Genomic DNA, 19,859 nt, shown 5'->3' with positions numbered 1-19,859 from the left:
GGAATTCAGTTTTCCTCCTCCTCTTCTAAAAACTTGATGCCTCTTCCCTCTCCTTTACGTGAGTTTACAAAGGAGAGGGTGGTTACAAAATTTTTAAAAATGCTCATTTCAAGTTTTAAAATTTTTAAAAAGGGGTTAGTTGCGAGAATTTTTCAAAAATCCTTTCTTATTTAACCTAAAACCACTTTCTAAAATTTTACCTTCTTTTTTTTTATTTTTTGAAAGAAAATCTAAAATGCAAGTGGCTCAGGAGACGAGATCCAAAAAGGGGTTTTGAAAGATTTTACAAAATATTGATTTTGAAATTTTTCATATCGCTGACCCCAATTGTTTTGGGATGAAGGCGTAGTTGTTGTTGTTGTTGTTGTATTGATTTTGAAATTTGAGAATTTCGCAAAGGAGAGCTTTTGAACTAGAAGAATTAATTTTGAATTTTAAAAACGGATCTCAATATAAGATTTTGAGTAAATATCGAGTTTGGATCTCGAACTGAGAAAAAATGAGAGAAATGGATTCAAATAGAGATTGGATTTGGATTTGGATAAAATACCTGAGCCATACAAAAAATTGATTTTGATTTTTTAGATTTAGAGTGAAAAATAGAAGATCCGAGCTCAGAATTGGATTGTGATGTCTAATCTGGATCCGATGTTGGGTCAAAAAAATGAAATTGAATTTTGAATCTTCGACAAAAAAGTGAATCCCAGAAATGATTAAAAATTGACCCAATTACGGTTCTGACTGACAGTGGTATGGGGCAAAAAGAAAATTTTAAAACTTTGTAAAATTTATGGTGTTTACCTACCGTGCCTTCCGCAACTCGCGCTCCACCGAGTCCGGCACCCTCATCGTCTCAGTGGAATACCAGCTGCCGCCAGAGCACCCCATCGCCAAGCTAAGTCGAGGCTGACAGTGTGACTTAGATAAGGTCATCCTGGCCAGAGAGTGCCAACGTCAACATCATCCGTCACCTCGCCATGGCCACCGGCAGCGCCCCTGCGTCCGAGCCGACGACTAGCGGTGAACTGCCGGTCAAGGTCTCAAGGGTCACCTTGATCCACCCATACTTCTTCGGGCATGATCCTGGTAGGGACCTATTGTCTGAGACTCTGAGCTAGTCCATCCCACCACTCCCAGCGCTCATGACCCCTTCATGAATTTCACGTGCAGGCGATCGGAGGGCCAAATATCTCATTTCTCGGTTGCGGGCGCATGCTGGTGGTGTTGGTCGAGCACGATTTTCCTTTTTTTTTCAACAACTTCCTATGCAACCCATCTCTTGGTGGCTCTGTCGGACCCAACCAGCTGCCGCAGGGGGTCTTCTCTACGTCTAACGTCAGTAGCGATGCTGCTGCAGGGAGGGTTCTTTTTCCCCTTCTTTTTTTTTTTTCCACCGCCTCACGTCGGCAGTGCTATCCACCAGACATGGCCGTTCGACTGATAAGCCCTTCGGAGGTTGTGCTCCCCTCTCTCATCTGCTCCCGATTTTTGCAGGTCAGCATCGCCTGCTGAGCCCAACTGACGTCCTGGGTTTTCTGGCGATCTTTGATGTGTGATCCACTATTTTTTTTTTCATACACGGAAACTGACTGAACTGTGATACCACTATTGGAATTTGGGACCGATGCACAATGAGAGTGAGGGACTGAGTCGATAGAGGAGAAAAGAATGAGATTGAATTTAACAGGCCCCCTTTAAATAAGATTTTTTGGATTCACATCCATATTTTCTGCACAGGCATGAGTTGGGTTAAGTAGCTTGCCTTGAGTAGCTGGTTCTCCTTAACAGGATCCTAAGATTCCTAGCCTACTACTCCGAGTCATTGGATTCTCAATAAAATCTTTTATGAGAATCCAATGATATATTCTAGATCCCTACTTTGGATCAAATACTTAACTTACATATGAATCATGGTTCTATGTGTGAGGCCCAATGCCCACATTAAATCCGTACTAAGATAAAGTTAATGTGTTGAAAGGCTTAAAAGGAGTTCCAGATATATTTTTTTATTAGATCATTTCAATTTTTATAACGATGAGAAATGCATTTTGAAATCCATGTTTCTGATACACTTGTGGAAACAAGTTTATTTGCAAGTTCTCCTTTAAATTAAAAGAAAATTTACCAAATGCATTATTTTACCTGGAATATGAAAACATACACTTGATTGAATTAAAGTACACCATATATTGCAAATACTGATCCTGTTTTCCATTTTTTCATGATTAGTTTCATGTTCCTCGTTTCTTTCGTTTCTTTGCCATCCACTGGACCTGTAGGCTCCCATCTTCGGTTTCTATTTTCCTACTGTATGTCCTATTATAAATAGGTCATTCAAAAGCCGTTAGAGAATCCAAGGAAGCAAAATAGGACATGAACACGGGGAACAAGAACAGGGAGAATCCAAGATTTGATATTTTTATGATAAACTTTCATAATTAGATGTAATATGACACTGATTAAATCATTTATAAAAAATATCAATTCTTATTTTTCTTCAAAATACTCAAATTTTAAAGTTTTTTCAGTTTTTAAATCCAATATGAGATTTTAGATTTTAAACATTTTTTTATGTTATGGTATTTGGATCCAATTCGAGATCCATATTTGAGAAAAAAATCCATGATTTTACGTGAATAATTGGATCCATAGTCGATACCAATTATAAGGTTGTGCTGTCAAAAAATAAAATTGTTGTGTATTTGTTTTACATATATTTTTTTTAGTTTTTGGTATTTGGATTCAATTCGATATCTATATTCGAGGAAAAAATCTATGATTTTAAACATATGTTTGTAATTCGATCCATATCAAGAGCAAAAATCCATAATAAAATTGTTAAAACATGTAAAATGATGTGCAGATCGGGTCATACTATCCAAAATGAAGTAATCTTACCCATTATCCATGTTTATCCAAGTTGTTCCCACATCATCATGAAACAACAGACATTTAGAACACATCTATGTACAGTTGAAACAAACATTCGACTTGGTACAGTTGTTTACGGACCCAATCCTGGACAAGCCTTGAAACAACCCCTTGAGTTTGTATGGTGTCTGAAATTTCCTTCATGACAGAAAATGGTCTTAACATTCAAGCTTCCAATTTGATCTATTCATGCTGTCCTAAAAATCAGTCTTTCAATTTGATCCAATTGAATGGATTGTAAATTGGTAGGTATAGTGCTAGTTAATCATTGTGGTGATAAACTTCCATCAACTGAACTTTCCTGCCTTCTTTCGAACCTTGGGAAAACTGGTACTGAAATGCCAGATGAAATTCGAAATGATCGAGCTGAGCCCATATCGTTCTCTCCTGTATTGTCCCTACTTCTTTACAAACTTTATCCAAAATTGAGAGGAAATTCCTTACATTCATAAATATTCTGAAAGGACGAGCTTCTTCCTTTGTTGTATTTCCATGAAAGTATTCTGTGATCTCTTTGACCAATGATAGTGCCACACTTTCCTCAGCCTTTAATCGAAGGGTCTCTGATTCAGCTTTGATAAGGAATTGCTTCATTGACTCAGAGAATTTCCTGCTGTCACTGTCTTTGTTTCTTTGTGCATCTTCCAGTTGCAAGACCAAGTTTATCTTTTCCAATCCAATGGTGAGCTTGGACACGTAACTTCTTAGGATATCTGAATCCATTCCAGCTGCCTTCTTTACATTACCGAGTTCATTGCTTAGTCCAGAAACAACCTGCAACCCTTGCTTCTTGAGATTGTCCTCAATAACATTTGGGTGCATTTTATTGAGTGCATTTTCATGCTTAAGTTCACGAATTTGGACCTCTTCATTTCTGCAAATTCCTTGACCTTCACCTTCTGATCTGATGATCTCTTGAACAACAAAGTGGAGCAATGTTGTTTTACCATCTCTTCCTTTGATATCTACTAGTGTCAGAAGTGTATCAAGCTTAAACGCTTCTGCATCACCTCGGTTTGTCCCAATGTTCATCCTATTTCCTGTTTTAAGTACAGCTTCAAGCAATCTAAGGAATAGTCGACTGCTTCTCAATTTTTCGCATGCTGCCTGATCATGTTTTGCAGGTAAATATAAAAATGTTAACTTAAAGGGTCCTGTTTAACTTTACTATTTATGATATATTCCATCTTTCTTCCACTTCAGAAATCCTTTCTTTTGGGTTACACATGCTAAGCACCTACATTGCTTTTGCTACCATTCTAATGGAAATGGACAATATGAGAAAAAAGTGGATACCATAGGCTGGACTGACATCTCTTTCTTTCTTTTCTTTCTTTCCTTTATTTTTAGAACTAAACCTTTGTGAAAGTTTTAACATTCCTGGGTTCTCTGTTAAGATATGATAAATTATAACTTTTAGCCTACTAATTTTTTTAAGATCTATATGCATAAGAAAGTACATGCAGGAGAGAATTAGTATGATCAGCACAAATTACCTCCAAGGTTTGAAAGGAGTTTCTGAGGTATCTTACTTCTGCTTCAAAATTGAATATGTAAAGCAATGCATCAGCCCTTTTGAAGGCAAATGGAATATCCAAGATAGCCTTGAGAAAGCGCTCTGCAGGGCCAAGTTTTGATATATCTCCACTGTACTCCTTAAGTTTTATTTCCTCCTCTTTGGTTGGAGCCATCTTTAACATGGTTTCCAAAAATTCTGCATCTAACCCTTCAGGATTACCTGTTGCAATGGAGATATAAAAAATTAGAAATATAGTAGACCAAGACAGACTAGGAAGCAGAAGCGGGAAATGATATGGGAAGCGGAAGCGAGGCTTTTTAAAATTTATAGGAAGCGAGAAACGAGGTATCAATTTGAAAGTGAAACAGGAATAAAAAAGAAATCAATATGGAAACTGAATAGGAATCAGATGAAACAAATAAAAACTAAAATAAAACTGAGTATTCTTATATTTCGTGATTTTTTAGTGTGAGGGAGAACTAATTTTTTTGTTAAAATCTAACAATGATGGTTGCTAATTTAAAGAAATCACATGAGAAGTGCGAAAGTGTGAGAGGAGAAACATGAAAAATATGAAAAGAAGCGTATGAAAAGCATATATAGGAAGCATGTAGGAAAGCATGGACAATGCTTGTGGGAGCATAGGAGAAGCATGAGAGAGTATCATGCTTCCGAAGCGAGTTTTTGGGGAAGTGTGCTTCCCACCTACCTAAGAAGCTTCCAATAACTTTGTAGTAGACCCATTCCATAACAGGATTATCACATAATGAGAACCCATATTCATTGATTGTGAACAAAAGAGTTTGAAGTTCAAAGCCCTGTGTGTGTGTGTGTGTGTGTGTGTGTGTGTGTGTGTGAAAAAAAGCTGTAATAAAGAATTGGTAGTAGACTTTCTCAGAGAAGCATATATTGGCTACATACATGAGGTTCCCTGCTTTTAACATAATTGGGTTCTTGGGCATGTCTAACATCAGCTCTCAATTACTTCATACTATTATGGTTGTATGAACACACTACCCGTTTTCACTATTAAATCCTGACTGTACATTAGCCACAAGTATTTTCAGTTATTCTGAAATCATTTGGTTGCATCCATGTTTTTTTATTAGAAATATTAATGCACTATAGCAATCAAATTTGGATTGCTGGCTTTTTGCATGAGATTGTCACCTTTTGGGAGACTGATTTTTCAAATGAATCAAGCATTAAATGCATGCCATCACCATAAAATTTATGGTGCTTCTCTACTGATATGTGTGTATGTGGGTGTGTGCTTTTAGGTTTTATTTTTAGATTGTATCATTAATTTCTTTTAATATCAGGCCAGAACAGAAAGATTGGATCTTCAGAACTTTATATTGAAAATTCTTGGTTGTTTTAAGCTGATTAAGGTTTAAAGTTCACACCAAATACACCATGTCTATCTTCGTATCATTCTAGCATCTTTGTTTATATTAGCTGTGGTTGGAGGAACTTTTGAGCTGGTACTCTGCTTAAATTATTTGAGGAGATGAGGTGTATTATGAAAAAAAAGAGAGAACTGAAATTCTCAATGATTGTGATTATAAACTGCCATATATAAATGCATAAGAAAATGTACCAATGAACAAATATCTTTCCTGAAAATACGGAATAATGTGAATTGCTATAACTACCCTTAAATAAATGAGGTGTAGATTTTCCCAAACTCAAATTCTTAGTCACATACTCTAGACGACAACAATTTAGCATTTATGAAGAATATTCCAATATCTACCTAGTGTTTGGGACTTTCTTAATAGATTACAACTTATTGAGAGCATAAAACAAGGAACCATTTCACCTGAAGACAACTATGACACATGATGAATATCAATCTCAACTTGCTTCTAAAAAGATCCATTTGCTTAGCAAGGTGCATGACACTTCTATTGATTCCAAAGACAATTCCCCATTGTAACCTTCTCCTATAGTATGATGTGAGACAATGGCTGCAGTCTACCTTTATATTCAATTTCAAATATGCACTTCGTGTTTTAAATTTCCTATGAATAAAACTAAGAGAACTCAGGAATCTTTGGAAGACATTTGGAAAAATTACTACAGTTTTCATCTAAATGTGCATAAAATCTTATCTCTGTGAGAAATGATCCAGTGAGTGTGCAGCACTAATTGAAAGGTAACTAGCTATCCTTTGTGTGTGTGTATATCCTTGGAAGGTTCTCCATTTGTTACTGCTTTTAACTGATTTCAAAATTTTATTGTTATTGTTTGTCTTGAATATGCTATTGGGGGCAATTTTTTAATGGGACTAGGGTTACCTGATGGAATCGGGATTCACATGATTAATAAGAACCGGGATTTCATGTCATGAGAATCAGGATTCCTAGGCATGAGAATCAGGTTCTCGATCACAAGAATCATGATTTCTATGTTTGGGTATTGCGATTCCTGATGAATTCTGGTTCTTGCTTACAAATCCTAATTCCCATGTAGCGCATGTGATTCCGGTTACTATGTTCCCAAACTTTACCAATTTGCAGCCTTAAAAGAAAGGAAAGGATATATATAGCATTAATATGGTATGCTTATGGTGATACACGGAATATTCAGCATTGAAGTTTTATCATTATTTACCAAACCTGAATTAATATTTTAAGACTGGTAAGATCTCAATACTACATTTCTGCTGTTCAATGCTTCATTTCCATTTCTATCATTCTATCAGTACTTGGATCCTCTGTAACACTTAGAAGATTGATTACTGAAGATCCAACACTTGTTGCATGGAACTTGCCAAACGGCTTACATTTCATCTATTTAAAGACCAGCCTTAAAAGCTTAGCTTCTGTCACCTCTCCGCATGGCATGTGATAGTTCCAAGTACACTAGGCTTACCTGTTGCTTCAACTTTAGATATTTTGACTCTATAGGTTGGAAGTGCTTTTATGCTTCAAATGTGCACCTATCATGTTGCTATACCACGTTGATTTTAATTTAGGAAAGGGCGTTTGCTATTCTTAGTGGCAAAAATGTAGGAATGACCAAAATTATAACTCACTAAAAAAGTCGATGCAAAATATAAACTAAATTATGAAACTTGTATTGGGAAGAGGGAGGACGCTGGAGCTTACTCACCTCAGGCATGAACCTATTTCTGCAACCATATCATTTTCATGATCTCTGCTGCATCAGCAAGGATAAAATTATACATAGGAGGCCGTAATGAAGTGCAACAAGTGTGTAGGCAGAGCTTCATTACCATTTCATTTCAATGAAGTAGAGGGATCAACATCGATAATTTCACAGAAACTAGCAAATATGCATGACAAACCTGGGGCATCTTGTTTTGAATTTTGAGGACAAAAGCAACCGCAATATTCATCCATGCTGGGAGCACATGGATCCATATGTTTCCATGTTGAATAAAACTGACCATTCTACAGAATCAAACAGAGGAATGACATCTCAAAGCAAAATGGGTTTGGAAGAACCCAAGATTGTTTTACAATCAAATATTAGAAGTTCTGCAATTCAATTTGGTGGCTCTTTACTGCAGAGATTTCAGTGAGAAGACCAACAGTTGGTGGACTAGCCTCATTGGAAGCCAAATGGTGGTCGTAGTATTTTTTTTTTCTAGTGCAAAATGGTTACCCTTTTACCCTTTTTGTTTATTAACTGTCTATGATCCTCCACTGTCAATGGTCATTTGCCACATAATTTGCCTATTTTCTTGAAACAAAACATATAATTAAAAAATTGCCACCAATGTAAGCTTGCTTCCTTTAGCTCTAACTAATTGAACTGAACTGCCTAGTGAATTAACTCAAAACACATGCATCATGCAATTCCTGTTATGTACTTAAGGACATAGAGACTTATCTAATAGGGCATGAATCTGCTAAAATTATCGGGATATGCAAGTAGAAAATATTTTATTTTTTCTATTTATCATCATCGTCTTTCTGCATTCTTTTAGATGTTACAGTGTTGTTTGATATGGTGACTAGCATGTACATAGAGGAATATATCCATTCCGGTCTTCCTGATGCTTCTATTCATGAGTTCATGAACTCTCATTATTATGTTCTAGTCTTCTAGATGTCCAACAAAACTAAATTTTCAATAAATTTCTTGCTGTTATGGAGTTTAGCATGGCATTAACACTCAATTCAAGATGCTTTTAACCAACCATAAAAATGATAATATTGGCTATATGCTTTCCACACATTTCAGGCAAATTTTACAGTTAACAGTAGGTAAAAAAGACTGGACCCAGTTCCAGGACAAGAGTTGAGGCCCAACCACTGCCCCTGATTCTATTCCTTGGTACTTCACAAAAATGATATATGCATCAGGTTTCATGCATTAATTGACTAACAATTGAAATTGAAACCACAAAATCGTATAGAAAGAAATAGAAAAACATGATTCTCACCTTCCAAGAGTGCTTCAGACACTTCATCTCGTCACATTCAATGCTCTTAGGAGTACGGCTATATTTTGGGATTTTTTGGGGTCAAGTACCCTGGTCTCCCGCGCAACAGCAGGAGAGAAAGGTTTCTTTAATGCCTCCTTTTGATCAGGATTTGAAGGGTTTCTAACAAACAAAGTCTCGATCATGTCCTCATCCAGTCTGCAAACAAGTAGAAAAAATCTAATACAGTTTCATAACTAAAACCAGGCATAAGATATCCAGATCCTACATTTTAGGAATGGGTCACCCAACTCAGCTCTCGGCAGGTCAACCAGAAGCACTGGACACTATGGACTTCACCTGAGAGATCCAGCCAAAGACTTTGGATCTTGGATGGCTCATCAATACCAAGCTAATAGTCGTGATCAAGTTCATGATAGTAGCATTTTGGTTTTTAATAGCGATGTTCCGGTAAGCTAACAATTCAGGATTCATCCTAGTTTCATGCAGTTTTAAATATGAAGTGTTCTTTTGAAGGGCCCCTGTGCTTGAACTTGATCTTTTGATAGGATAGTCGATAAACTGGAAGTTTGAAGTTCCAATTCTTACTTGAATGAACTTGATTTCAGTCTGTCCCAGACCATGGCACGGTCTGAACTGGCTCGGACTTTGTCCCAGTGCAGAGGCTTCAATCTGGGTCTTGAATTATCAGCTTCCGTTTCATTGAACTGCTTTGAAGATGAATCCTGATTGACATTTTCGGCAGGTGCTGGACTTGTGGGCTCAGTATTGCCGTTCTTTGGAGTTCGAGATGTTGGAGTTTGAGCTCGATCCTGTAGGCAAACTGCCATGGGTGGAGGGCATGATTCAGGCAGCCTGTCCTTGTTTAGTATTGGGTATTGTGGCTGTGATAGTTGCGGTGGTGGTGGTGACAGCGATAGCCGTGATGGTGGTGGTGAGCGGGATTTCTGAGCCACGTTTGATGGAAGAGTTTGCGTTGGAGGAAGAATTGGTAAACTTTCTGGAGAAGATGGCGGCGGTGAAAATTTCACTCTCCTCTTGGGTGGATATGGTGTTTCAGCTCGAGGACAGGACGATTGGAGTGGTACAGTCATTGGCTGCAGCTGTGGTGATGGCGCAGTGCCCATCATGATGGTAGTCATTGGGCTTTCGGCAAGGGGTCCTGTTGTTGAATATCTATCTGATGTTGTGCTCAAATTCTGCACCTCACCTTTGCCACTACTGGTGCTAGTGTTGGTGCTGATATTTGTGCTTGTGCTGCTCCTGGTGGTGGCGGTGCTGGTATTGCTCACGGTGGAAGTAGCAAAATTTAGCTGCAAAGCCAGTCTGTGAGGGCTCAAATTGCTTCCAGTTGAGGCTTTAGCTGTGTAATAGGACTCATCCTTATCCGGAGGACTCCACTGCTGCGGTCCAGTAAGCGGCGGAAGCCTCTGAAGCTCTGGGCTTGGCTGGTGCAAATCTAGCCTGATGTGTCTCTCACTCAACCTGTGATATGGAGAATTATTGATCTCCCCACTTCTGCCCCGTGAAGGCTCCACTCTTCCAATGTAGAGGAAACGGGATTCAGCTGACATCTCCGGTGGCGGAATCCTTTTAGGTGCATCGGATCGGTGGCTGATCACAGCTCCTTGTCCGACTAACTTTTCCGAGTCCGCCGAATTCTGCATCCGGCGATAGTGCAAGAAGCAAGCCAGCGCAAGAACTAAAAACAGTGCTACAATTGAGACTGAAACTGCAATGAAGATCTTCCCGGCGGGATTTATCAATTGGTTTTGCGGGCAGATGTGATCAGAAACATTGGCAGGGGCAGACAGGTTCGGGGACGGTGGTCCCGGCGAAGCCGCCGGGAGGAAGAATGAAGCAGGGGTGGCGGGAGTTGCAGGGGGGTCTGTGGGGTACAATGGGTGGTGCAGTTTCCGCCTGAACTGGTGGTTTCTGGAATTCTCAATTCCATCTCTAGAGAAAGCAGCATAAGAGGTTGAGAGGGTCATCACCAGAAGGATGAAGAACTTGAGAGGAAATTTCATGGCAGAATTCATATATGGGTGATCACTGATTCAACACCTCTCTCTCTCTCTGCTACTGGTTCAGGTCTCTTCCGATGGAGCAGGATCAAACAGTAAAGATTCCAAAAGGATGAAGAGCATGAGAGAAGCACTCTTGGCTTGACCAATTCCCTCTCTCTCTCTCTTCTTTTAAATTTCCCTGTTTGACTTCTTCCCAGAGAATTCCAATTACTGGGGCGAGGGAAAGGAAGCCTCTCAGGGAAGCAAGGTCTGGACTCTGGTCCGTCTGGATTCTCTGCTGACGTCAGCAATTTCCCCTCCGTCTATCAGGGCCGCCATTCATCCCCGTACGGGCGCAGAATCTGTTTTCTTTTTGAGTTTTTTTTTCCCCCGTTTTTTGGAACTTTTGGACGAGAATCCTCATTCTGTCCGTTACTGCAATTGGTTCTGATGCCACACGTAGAGGTACAGATCTAACCAAACTAGGGATGGCAGTGGGGCGGGGCGGGGGACAAGGTTTCCACCCCCACCCCGCCTCAAAATTTTATCCTCCACCCCCGCCCCGCCTCCGCGGCGGGGATGAATTTTATCCTCCACCCCCGCCTCCATCCACGTTTCATACCCTTCATCCCCGGTCCAAACGGGGATGAGGCGGGGCGGGGATATTGCGGGGAAAAGTGGTCGGGGTGGGGTTGGGGTTGGGGCGGGGACGGGGCGGGGCGGGGAAAAGTGCACGTCCACCCCCGCCCCGCCTCCGCGGCGGGGATGGATTTTATCCTCCACCCCCGCCTCATACCCTTCATCCCCGGTCCAAACGGGGCGAGGCGGGGCGGGGCCCCGCTTTCCCCCGGTCCACTGCCATCCCTAAACCAGACGAACCCAAAATGGAATCAATCAAGCTTCGCAGCCTCCACCCGCGCGAGCCAACCGAGTCCAGTACATGCGGCGATTGGCAGCCGCTACTGGACCTTTCTGTTGGTTTGAAACTAGCTTGGTTCTAGCTTGGGCTGTTTGAGCTTAGTTTCAAGTAGTTCGTTTGTGCTGTAGTTTGAATCTCGAGTTTGACCCGAGTTCTATCCGGCTTCAACTCAGGTCTGATTGAACCCAGTTTAAATTTAAAATACCATTCACGAAAAGAGGAGACAAGATCAAACCAATCTTAACCACTAGAGCAACAACCCCCTCCCCCCCCTTTTTTTTTTCCTCTGCACTAAGTACAAAAACAAATTATTAAGCATGTTACTTGCATATGATTATATAAATCACGTTAAAATATTTAATAAGTATTATCAAGTTTGTTAAATGAATTTTCTGCTGATACCGTACCATGCTTGGCCCAGCATGCTATTGTCAGGATATGATTAAGAAATATGTAACTGACAAAATTTTCCCTGTTTTTTGTGCTTCATCTGTAGGGCATTTTGGTCATGAAGGGGACTAGCTAGGGATGCCCACTAGCCAAGTTTGAGCCAAGTTTAGGCTGGCTCAGCTTAACTGAAGCCAAATATTTTTTATTAAAATTTTTTGAACTGCACTGAAAACAGTGAGTTTCAAACTACCCACGTTCTCCTTTTTAAGTAAAAAGCTAACACCTTACTCATGTAACCAAGGCCATTTGATGCCTTAAATTTGCATAACATAAATTGTACGTGTACTATACTCCATACACTACAAGAAAAATGTTAATTAGCGACGAAAATTTGCGACGGATTTTTTCCGTCGCAAATTAACGACGGATTAGCTAGAGAAAACTTTCTTCATGAATCCGTCGCTAAGTAGCGACGGATTAGCGATGAAAGTTTTCTCTAGCTAATCCGTCGCTAATTAGCGACGGATTAAAGACAACAATTGTTTCGTCGCTAATTCTCAATACCGAAAAAACATTTTAGCGAGGGATTTAGCGACGGAATTTTTCCGTCACTAATCCGTCGCTAATTAGCGACGGATTAGCGACGGAAAAATTCCGTCGCTAAATCCCTCGCTAATTTTCGATTTAAACCGAGCGCGAAATTTTCCCTCTCTCCCTTTCGAAATTTAAATCGATCACACTCGATTTAAATCGATCGCACTCGATCTCTTTCTTTATTATTATTATTCAACAGATCGCTTTCCTTTTTGTGAAGTGAACGAGGGCGGACTCATCGGCGTGTTGCATTCAACGAAGCAGGCCGCGGTGTTGAAAAGCAGGAAAGGGAAGGAAATCGTGCTTGACGCCCACGAGCTTCTCCATGAGCTCAACACCACGCAAAATTGCCTCGTCACGACCGAGGCCCATCTCTCCGAGGTGCAGAACCAGCTTCACTCCTCCAACACCCTCCTCGAGAACCTGCTCACGGAGCTGGCTCGGCTGAAGGAGTCGCTGCCGGAACGGGAGAGCAATAGCGGCCAGAACGACCCCGTGGTCCTTGAACAATATGATGGTGCCAAGACAGATCACCTGGCTGGTTGGGGCCCCGATGTCCCCGACGAGGTGAGGAACGTGGTGGGTCCGCACAAGCTGCCGCTGGGTTTCTCGCCCACCTTCGGCTCCGAGGAGATCTACCCACCGGTGGGTCACGCCTGCCGACGGTTCCAGGAGGAGCTGAAGCAGTACATGTCGTACGACATCGGGGGGACGTGCCCGGCGGACGACATCTTTGCGCAGCGGCTGATGATCAAGGGGTGCGAGCCCTTGCCCCCGAAGGCGGTGCCACGCAAGGTCTGCCTTCGGCGTCGTCGTCCTCCGGTTCACGGAGGACGACGACGCTGGTTCACAGAGGACGACGATGCCTGTCGGGTGCGGTATAAGTCCGGCTTATTGCTGCCGGAATACCGCCCGGCAGGGATCATTTTTTTTTATTTTTTTTTTTAAATTTAGCGACGGATTAGCGACGGATAATGTCCGTCGCTAATCTGTCGCAAATTAGCGACGGAATTAACGACAAATAAGTTTTTTCGCTAATTAGCGAGCAAAAATTCGCGATGGCCTCTATCCATCGCTAATCCGTAGCTAAACTGTTTAGCGACGGCTTAGCGATGGATTAACGATGGATATAAGCTGTCGCTAATCCATGATTTTCTTGTAGTGATACTTTATATAACTACGCAAACCGAACTTAATCGAGCTCATCCGAGCTTGATTGTCAGATCAAGCTCGATTCGTTTATTTACTCGCACAAGTTCGAGCCCAACTTAAACGAGAGCTCGGCTTGTTGTGCATCCCTAAGCCTGACCACTAAAATATTTGACGGATGGGGGAACGTATTAAAAACCGACGTGCATTGAAGTGGCAGAGTTTTTTTTTACACCATTAATTCAGGGGAGGAGCCCTTTTGAAGCGGGACATGTCAAGGTCCTCTCATTTTAATGCCACAAGCCCTGTTACATGCTCTCTGCACCCAGTCTGGATCGGGTGCAATATGATTGCACAAAATTTTGTGAGTCAAGCACCCGATAGCCCTCCATCAGGTATTGGGTCTCAGCGGGGTGGCAATCGGGTCGGGTTCGCGGGTCAACCCGGTGGGTTGGCGGGTCAGCATACCTCAACCCGAACCCGACCCGTTTATTAAACGGGTCGGCTGTGGCTAGGGGTGGCAATCATGTCGGGTCTCGAACCTGACCCGTTTATTAAACGGGTCAGCTGTGGCAAACACGAACCCGGCCCGTTTAATAAACGGGTAACCCGACACGACCCACCAACCCATTTAATAAATGGGTTGGGTCGGGTAAACGGGTTCTTAGGTTGACGGGTCAACGGGTTGGCAGGTTGGCGGGTTGACCCGCCCGCCTAACCTGTTTATTAAACGGGTCAGCCGGGTTGGCGGGTTGGCATACCCCCAACCCGAACCTGAGGGTCGACCCGTTTATTAAACAGGTTGGCTTAAGCCCAACCCGAACCCGCCTAAGAGGCGGGTTGGCGGGTCGGGTTGGCGGGTCGTGTCAGGTTTTGCCACCCCTAGCTTTGGCAAACATCAACCCGACCCGTTTATTAAACGGGTAACCCGCCATGATCCGCCAACCCATTTAATAAACGGGTTGGGTCGGGTTGGCGGGTTAGCGGGCGGGTTGACCCGCCCGCCTAACCCGTTTATTAAAGGGGTCATCCGGGTTGGCATACCCCTAACATGAACCCGACCCTTTTAATAAATGGGTTAGGCGAGTTGACCTGTTTATTAAACGGGTTAGTTTAAGCCAAACCCGAACCCGCCTAAGAGGGGTCGCGTCAGGTTTTGCCACCCGTAGGTCTCACGGGGTGATTAGGTGTTTAATGCACAAATATTTGTGCAATCATATTGCACCTGATCTTTTCACCTGGGCACCGGTTTTCTACTTTTCTACTGGCATGTACGGTATCGGTTCAGGATCTGGACTTTGATCTTGAACTTCAAATCCTCACAATGATTATTTTAAAATGGCTTGAGCTGGTGTCTCTGTCTTCATACTGTTGCATTTTCTGTCAGTGCAAATAAGTGTTCATCAACGCATCATTTAAGTATCTAATTAAGAAATATAAGTCATTATATATTATTGAGTGTGCCCACTTAATATTTAATTAAGTTTTGCTCATGCTTCTTGTTGGAAGTACCTCGTAAAGGCAGATACAACATCAATAATATCATCATTATTATATATTTTATCAATTTTCTTTTGGCAACGTCAAGGGAAAAAACCACCACATCGCATGTTGGCAAGTCTCCAGTTGGTGAAATCCAAGTGGTCTTTTAATTGGTTGACTGGTTCATGAAGATGTACGCTATGATTTACCATCTACACTATCAAGTACGAAAAAAGAGAGTAAGGAATAGGGCTCAGAGAAAAAAAGAAAGAAAAAACCAAACTTAGAACAATTAATCAATTAAGTTAATTACAAAACAAACTCTAAAAATAACGTATTTATACTTGAAAAAGAAAACCCTAACCCTACATCAGATCTTGAATAAATCTAAAAATCTAAATACAACTCAAAAATAAATAAACTTAAATTGAATAAAAAATAGATAATAAAACTACTAGTCTTTCAGCTTTTTCTTGCATCTCTTCTTTTTTAGATCGATCTTAGATCCGGCTCTGCCTATACATCATTCTCTTCGCCTTCGGCTTGAGAAGAGTTTGAGTCCAACAAATAATGGAGATCTGTGTCAAGACAACCAAGCATCAAGTGGTAAATATCATCTCCACTAATAACAACAACATCCTCTCTGTCATAAGCATCATCACTTTCATCTGGCCCTTTATGTTCTTCTTGCTCTGCGAGATGGGTGTTTTTGTTGAGAGTAAGGCACCGGAAAGTGATATGCCCAACACCATCACACCTAAAGCAACATTGTTCGTTCTTGATTGCTTGTGCTTGAGACCCAGTGTTGTATGCAAGACATGATCCTTCAACTCGGGGCATTTGTTTCGGTTCTGCTTGTCCATAAGCTTTCTCATCATAGGAACTCAATCTTGTTTGCTAACTTTTGGGAAACTCTACCTTCACTCTATAGTGGTGTTCCTGCTCTTGGGGACCTGGTGGAATTTGACACATATGTGGGAGGTCTATATCCTAACCAAGTTGTTTGCCTCAAGTCTTTGGACGATGCTCAATATATCATGTAGGATCAGGGGTGTAGCTAGGATTCATGTGAGGGAGGGACAAACAGGGGTGTAGCAAAAAAAAAATTGGTGTGATAGTCTGGGGTTCGGGGGCAGCTCCCCCGAAAAAAAAAATTGAGATAAAATAAAAAATGGCTACAATTATTAATAAAAATCTATTTCATATGGACAAATCAAAATATTTGCTGCAGTCAGGGCTGGGCTAGGACTGGGCTACAAAAATGGATAAAAATCTACTTCATATGGAATCAGGGCTGGGCTTTAAAAAAAAAAAAATTAACTGGGACCGGAGTTAGGACTGGGTTACAGCCCAGTTCTGCCCCCCCCAGCTCCGCCTATGTGTAGGATGCATGAGCCAAACATTATCTTCATCGTCAGGCTCTTCAAACTTATTTGTTGCTTATGCAGGAACATGTTGCCCTAGTTGGACTCCATGTTGTAGGGGTCGCGGGTAGCAGTGACGAAGCGAACCTTGACTTCTCGTAGATCCAAAATTTAGGTTTGGGTCATTATGAGGTGGTCTGGGTATGGGATTCAAACAAGTATGGGGTTATATTGGGTTGGGGACAGTTTAGGTTCAGATTAATTTGATTTTGGGTCTAGTTTAGGTTCGGGTTAAGATTTTGGATTGGGTTATGGGTTTGGTTAAGATCACGATTGAATTGAGATTCACATGATTTGTTGGACCTAGATTTGATTGGGATGGGTTATGAATTGAGTTTGAGGGATTTAAGATTTGGTTTAGACTCGATCCATAACCAAAATGATTTTGGGTCTAGCCTTGACCTGGTCTAAATACAAATTGGGAGTCCGTCAAACTTGTTTAGAATCGACCCGTTTTGGGATTGAAATAAATCCAAACCCATTAAAGAAAGGGTCGGGTTCCCTAAATCGGTTCCTGGCTGAATAGTTGAGAACTGGTTATGCCATGAACCAGTAACCGCAATTTAAGGGCCGCCTGACCCCAGGGCATGAGGGAGAGAACCCCAGCCCACCACCTGCCATGGCGGTGGACCAAGGGCCCCTCCCACCGGCGGGGAGGAGTCTGACCAGCCAAACCCAACCTGCTCTTGAATCATCCGATTTTGATGCATAAATGAGATTTTTTTTTAGGCTCTAAAAGCAATGTCTCATAATCTTCTAAATATTCAAGCATTAAAAAATCATATTTTTTCATCGAAAATACATGATCCAATGGTTGATTCCTAGCAAATTCACTATGTCAAGCACATCCAGACGGTTGGATTTGCAAAAAAAGAAGTGTTGGAAATGTCAATATTTCTAGTTCTCATATTCTAGTGACTATATATATATATATATATATATATATATATATATATATATATATATATATATATATATATATATATATATATATATATATATATATATATAGAGAGAGAGAGAGAGAGAGAGAGAGAGAGAGAGGTGGGGGGGGGGGGGGTTAATTAAATTAGTAAATTTATGTTCAAAACTCAACTTGGCTTAATGTTAACCCAAATTAAACAAACAAAACAAAGATATATTAAAGGAACATAAACTAAGGTGTGTGAACGTTTTTCAAAACTTAGGTGTGTTTTTTATTAACATTAACAACTTAGTTGTGTTTTTGAAAATTTCCGTGATAAAAAATTGTTTGCACTATTATTTGGTTATAAATTTTCTATTTGACCATAGACATAGTCATACGTGGAGAAAAGGACATACCCTCTGCATTTTATTCCAAATGGTGAATATTAAACTTTATTAATGGAAAAGGAAAAAGAGTAGGTAGGAAGATGTTTGTAAGGAATAATGAAAAACTTGTGTTAGCTTAACGGCTAAGGCTTTAAACCAAAAATATCCACAACTATATGGAATCTTGTAGGAAACTTCTTGATTGATGGTTTCTTTAGGTTACATAAACCTATTCTGGCCATATTTGGAGATGTCCAAGAATTAAAACTTATGTTTGTTCCTGCCAGTTTAGGCAGATCACCAGTACAAGAAAGCATATGGCTGACGCTCGTTTGATGAGAATATAATAGCAACCTGAGTTTAGATCAATCAATATAATATATGATTTGTGTCTCTAAAATTTATCCATTAAAAAATCAATTCATAGCAGGGATGTAGGATCTCCTAACTGATCTCTTAGGTGCCCCCAACCAATCTATTCATTATCAACCCAATTCACAGAGGGGATATAAGATCTACCAATCCCCTGTGTAACCCCAACCAATCACACGACAGCATTCCATTGGCCCCACCGCAACAGAATGTAGGTCTCATTCAAATTGCTGTCATGTGATTGGCTGGGACACATAACGGCTCCGTTAAGAGATCCCAAGTTCTCAATCCATACCAATGTTGTCAGTATTGGAATCGGAATCAGAATCGGACCTGTATCGTTTGGCCAACGATTGAATCGAGCGATACTGATTCTCAAGTGAATCGTTCTGAATCGGCCAAAAAATAATTTAAAAATATTTCAGAATGTGATACATGTTAAAGCCATTAAAATAATATGAAAATATTATTTTCAGGCTATTTTTACATCTATTAAAAAATAGCCGATTCAGGTCAATATCATATCAATTTTCTGGCAATACGATACATATCAACCTATTCGGGCGGATACACACCAATACTAACAACATTGATCCAGAATTAATGTAGTGAAACAAGCCTCAAAATGTGAACTATAATGGAAGAAAAGAACCTGTAGAACTAACCTTATTTACATGGTGATATATGGTGGTGGTTACAGATCTTGCCAACATTGATGTATTTCTTCGGGTCCTCCACCAGAATGTTGTTCCATGATCATGGCTCGTTTCATTGTTCCCGATTAGGATAAGAGAAAATTGAGATTAGTGCAATCTGATTGCACATTTTAAGTATGCTACTTCACCTGATCACCCACCTCTTGGCGTATTTGCAAAATTGAAACCGGAATACAAAATAAGCACATACCGGTAGACACCATGATCGATGTGACGTGTGGGTGCTCAGCATTCTCCTCAGCCTATCGATTCCTACAATGAGCTCAGGCCTTCAAGTCGATGGTGAGCAGGACCCTAAACCCAATGACAATTACGAACAATAAGCTAGAGGCTATGGTTTCTGGATGGTCGCATCATACAATCAAGCCCTCTATTTATAATGGAAGATAAGGAGTGGCTACAGAATGTGAACTCTTCACATTCACATAACCTCCACCCCACTAACTCCCATTAAGTGCCCACTAACCGCCCACTAACATTCTCATTAGTGTCAAACCAGGTCACACTATGGGTTGGACCCAAACCCAAATGCCCAACATTCTTTCACTTGACCCATTGACACTAAAAGGGTACTAAATCAAGGTTTATACCATTATCTCAATTTAATTCTTTATGTGGGTTCACATGCAACCCTGTATCACAAGAAT

General features: G+C 40.8%; 1 protein-coding gene and 1 pseudogene across 1 annotated transcript; both read right to left on the bottom strand.

The window, feature by feature from the left end:
• Positions 1 to 3,111: 3,111 nt before the first annotated feature.
• Positions 3,112 to 5,199, bottom strand: LOC149842235 (formin-like protein 1; annotated as a pseudogene).
• A 3,595-nt stretch (positions 5,200 to 8,794) lies between these two features.
• Positions 8,795 to 11,062, bottom strand: LOC149842234 (formin-like protein 6). The gene is made up of 2 exons (XM_090001329.1): positions 9,456 to 11,062; positions 8,795 to 9,065 (listed from the first exon to the last, which is right to left on the bottom strand). Exons 1-2 carry the CDS (start codon positions 10,904 to 10,906, stop codon positions 8,891 to 8,893), a joined length of 1,626 nt encoding a protein of 541 aa, XP_089857455.1. The 5' UTR covers positions 10,907 to 11,062; the 3' UTR covers positions 8,795 to 8,890.
• Positions 11,063 to 19,859: the final 8,797 nt, after the last annotated feature.

The sequence above is a fragment of the Nuphar pumila genome, chromosome 3 (assembly GCF_984573655.1).
Source record: "Nuphar pumila chromosome 3, dmNupPumi1.hap1.1, whole genome shotgun sequence".
In the NCBI taxonomy this organism is placed as follows: Eukaryota; Viridiplantae; Streptophyta; class Magnoliopsida; order Nymphaeales; family Nymphaeaceae; genus Nuphar; species Nuphar pumila.
This window is presented reverse-complemented; position numbering and strand designations above follow the sequence as displayed.

Excerpts from the sequence above, each read along its gene's own strand:
- LOC149842234 (XM_090001329.1), bottom strand. The coding sequence starts at position 10,906 with ATGAATTCTGCCATGAAATTTCCTCTCAAGTTCTTCATCCTTCTGGTG. Across the intron at positions 9,066-9,455 it reads CTGAAATCAAGTTCATTCAA|ACTGGATGAGGACATGATCG; the intron begins GTAAGAATTGGA and ends ACTTGTTTGCAG.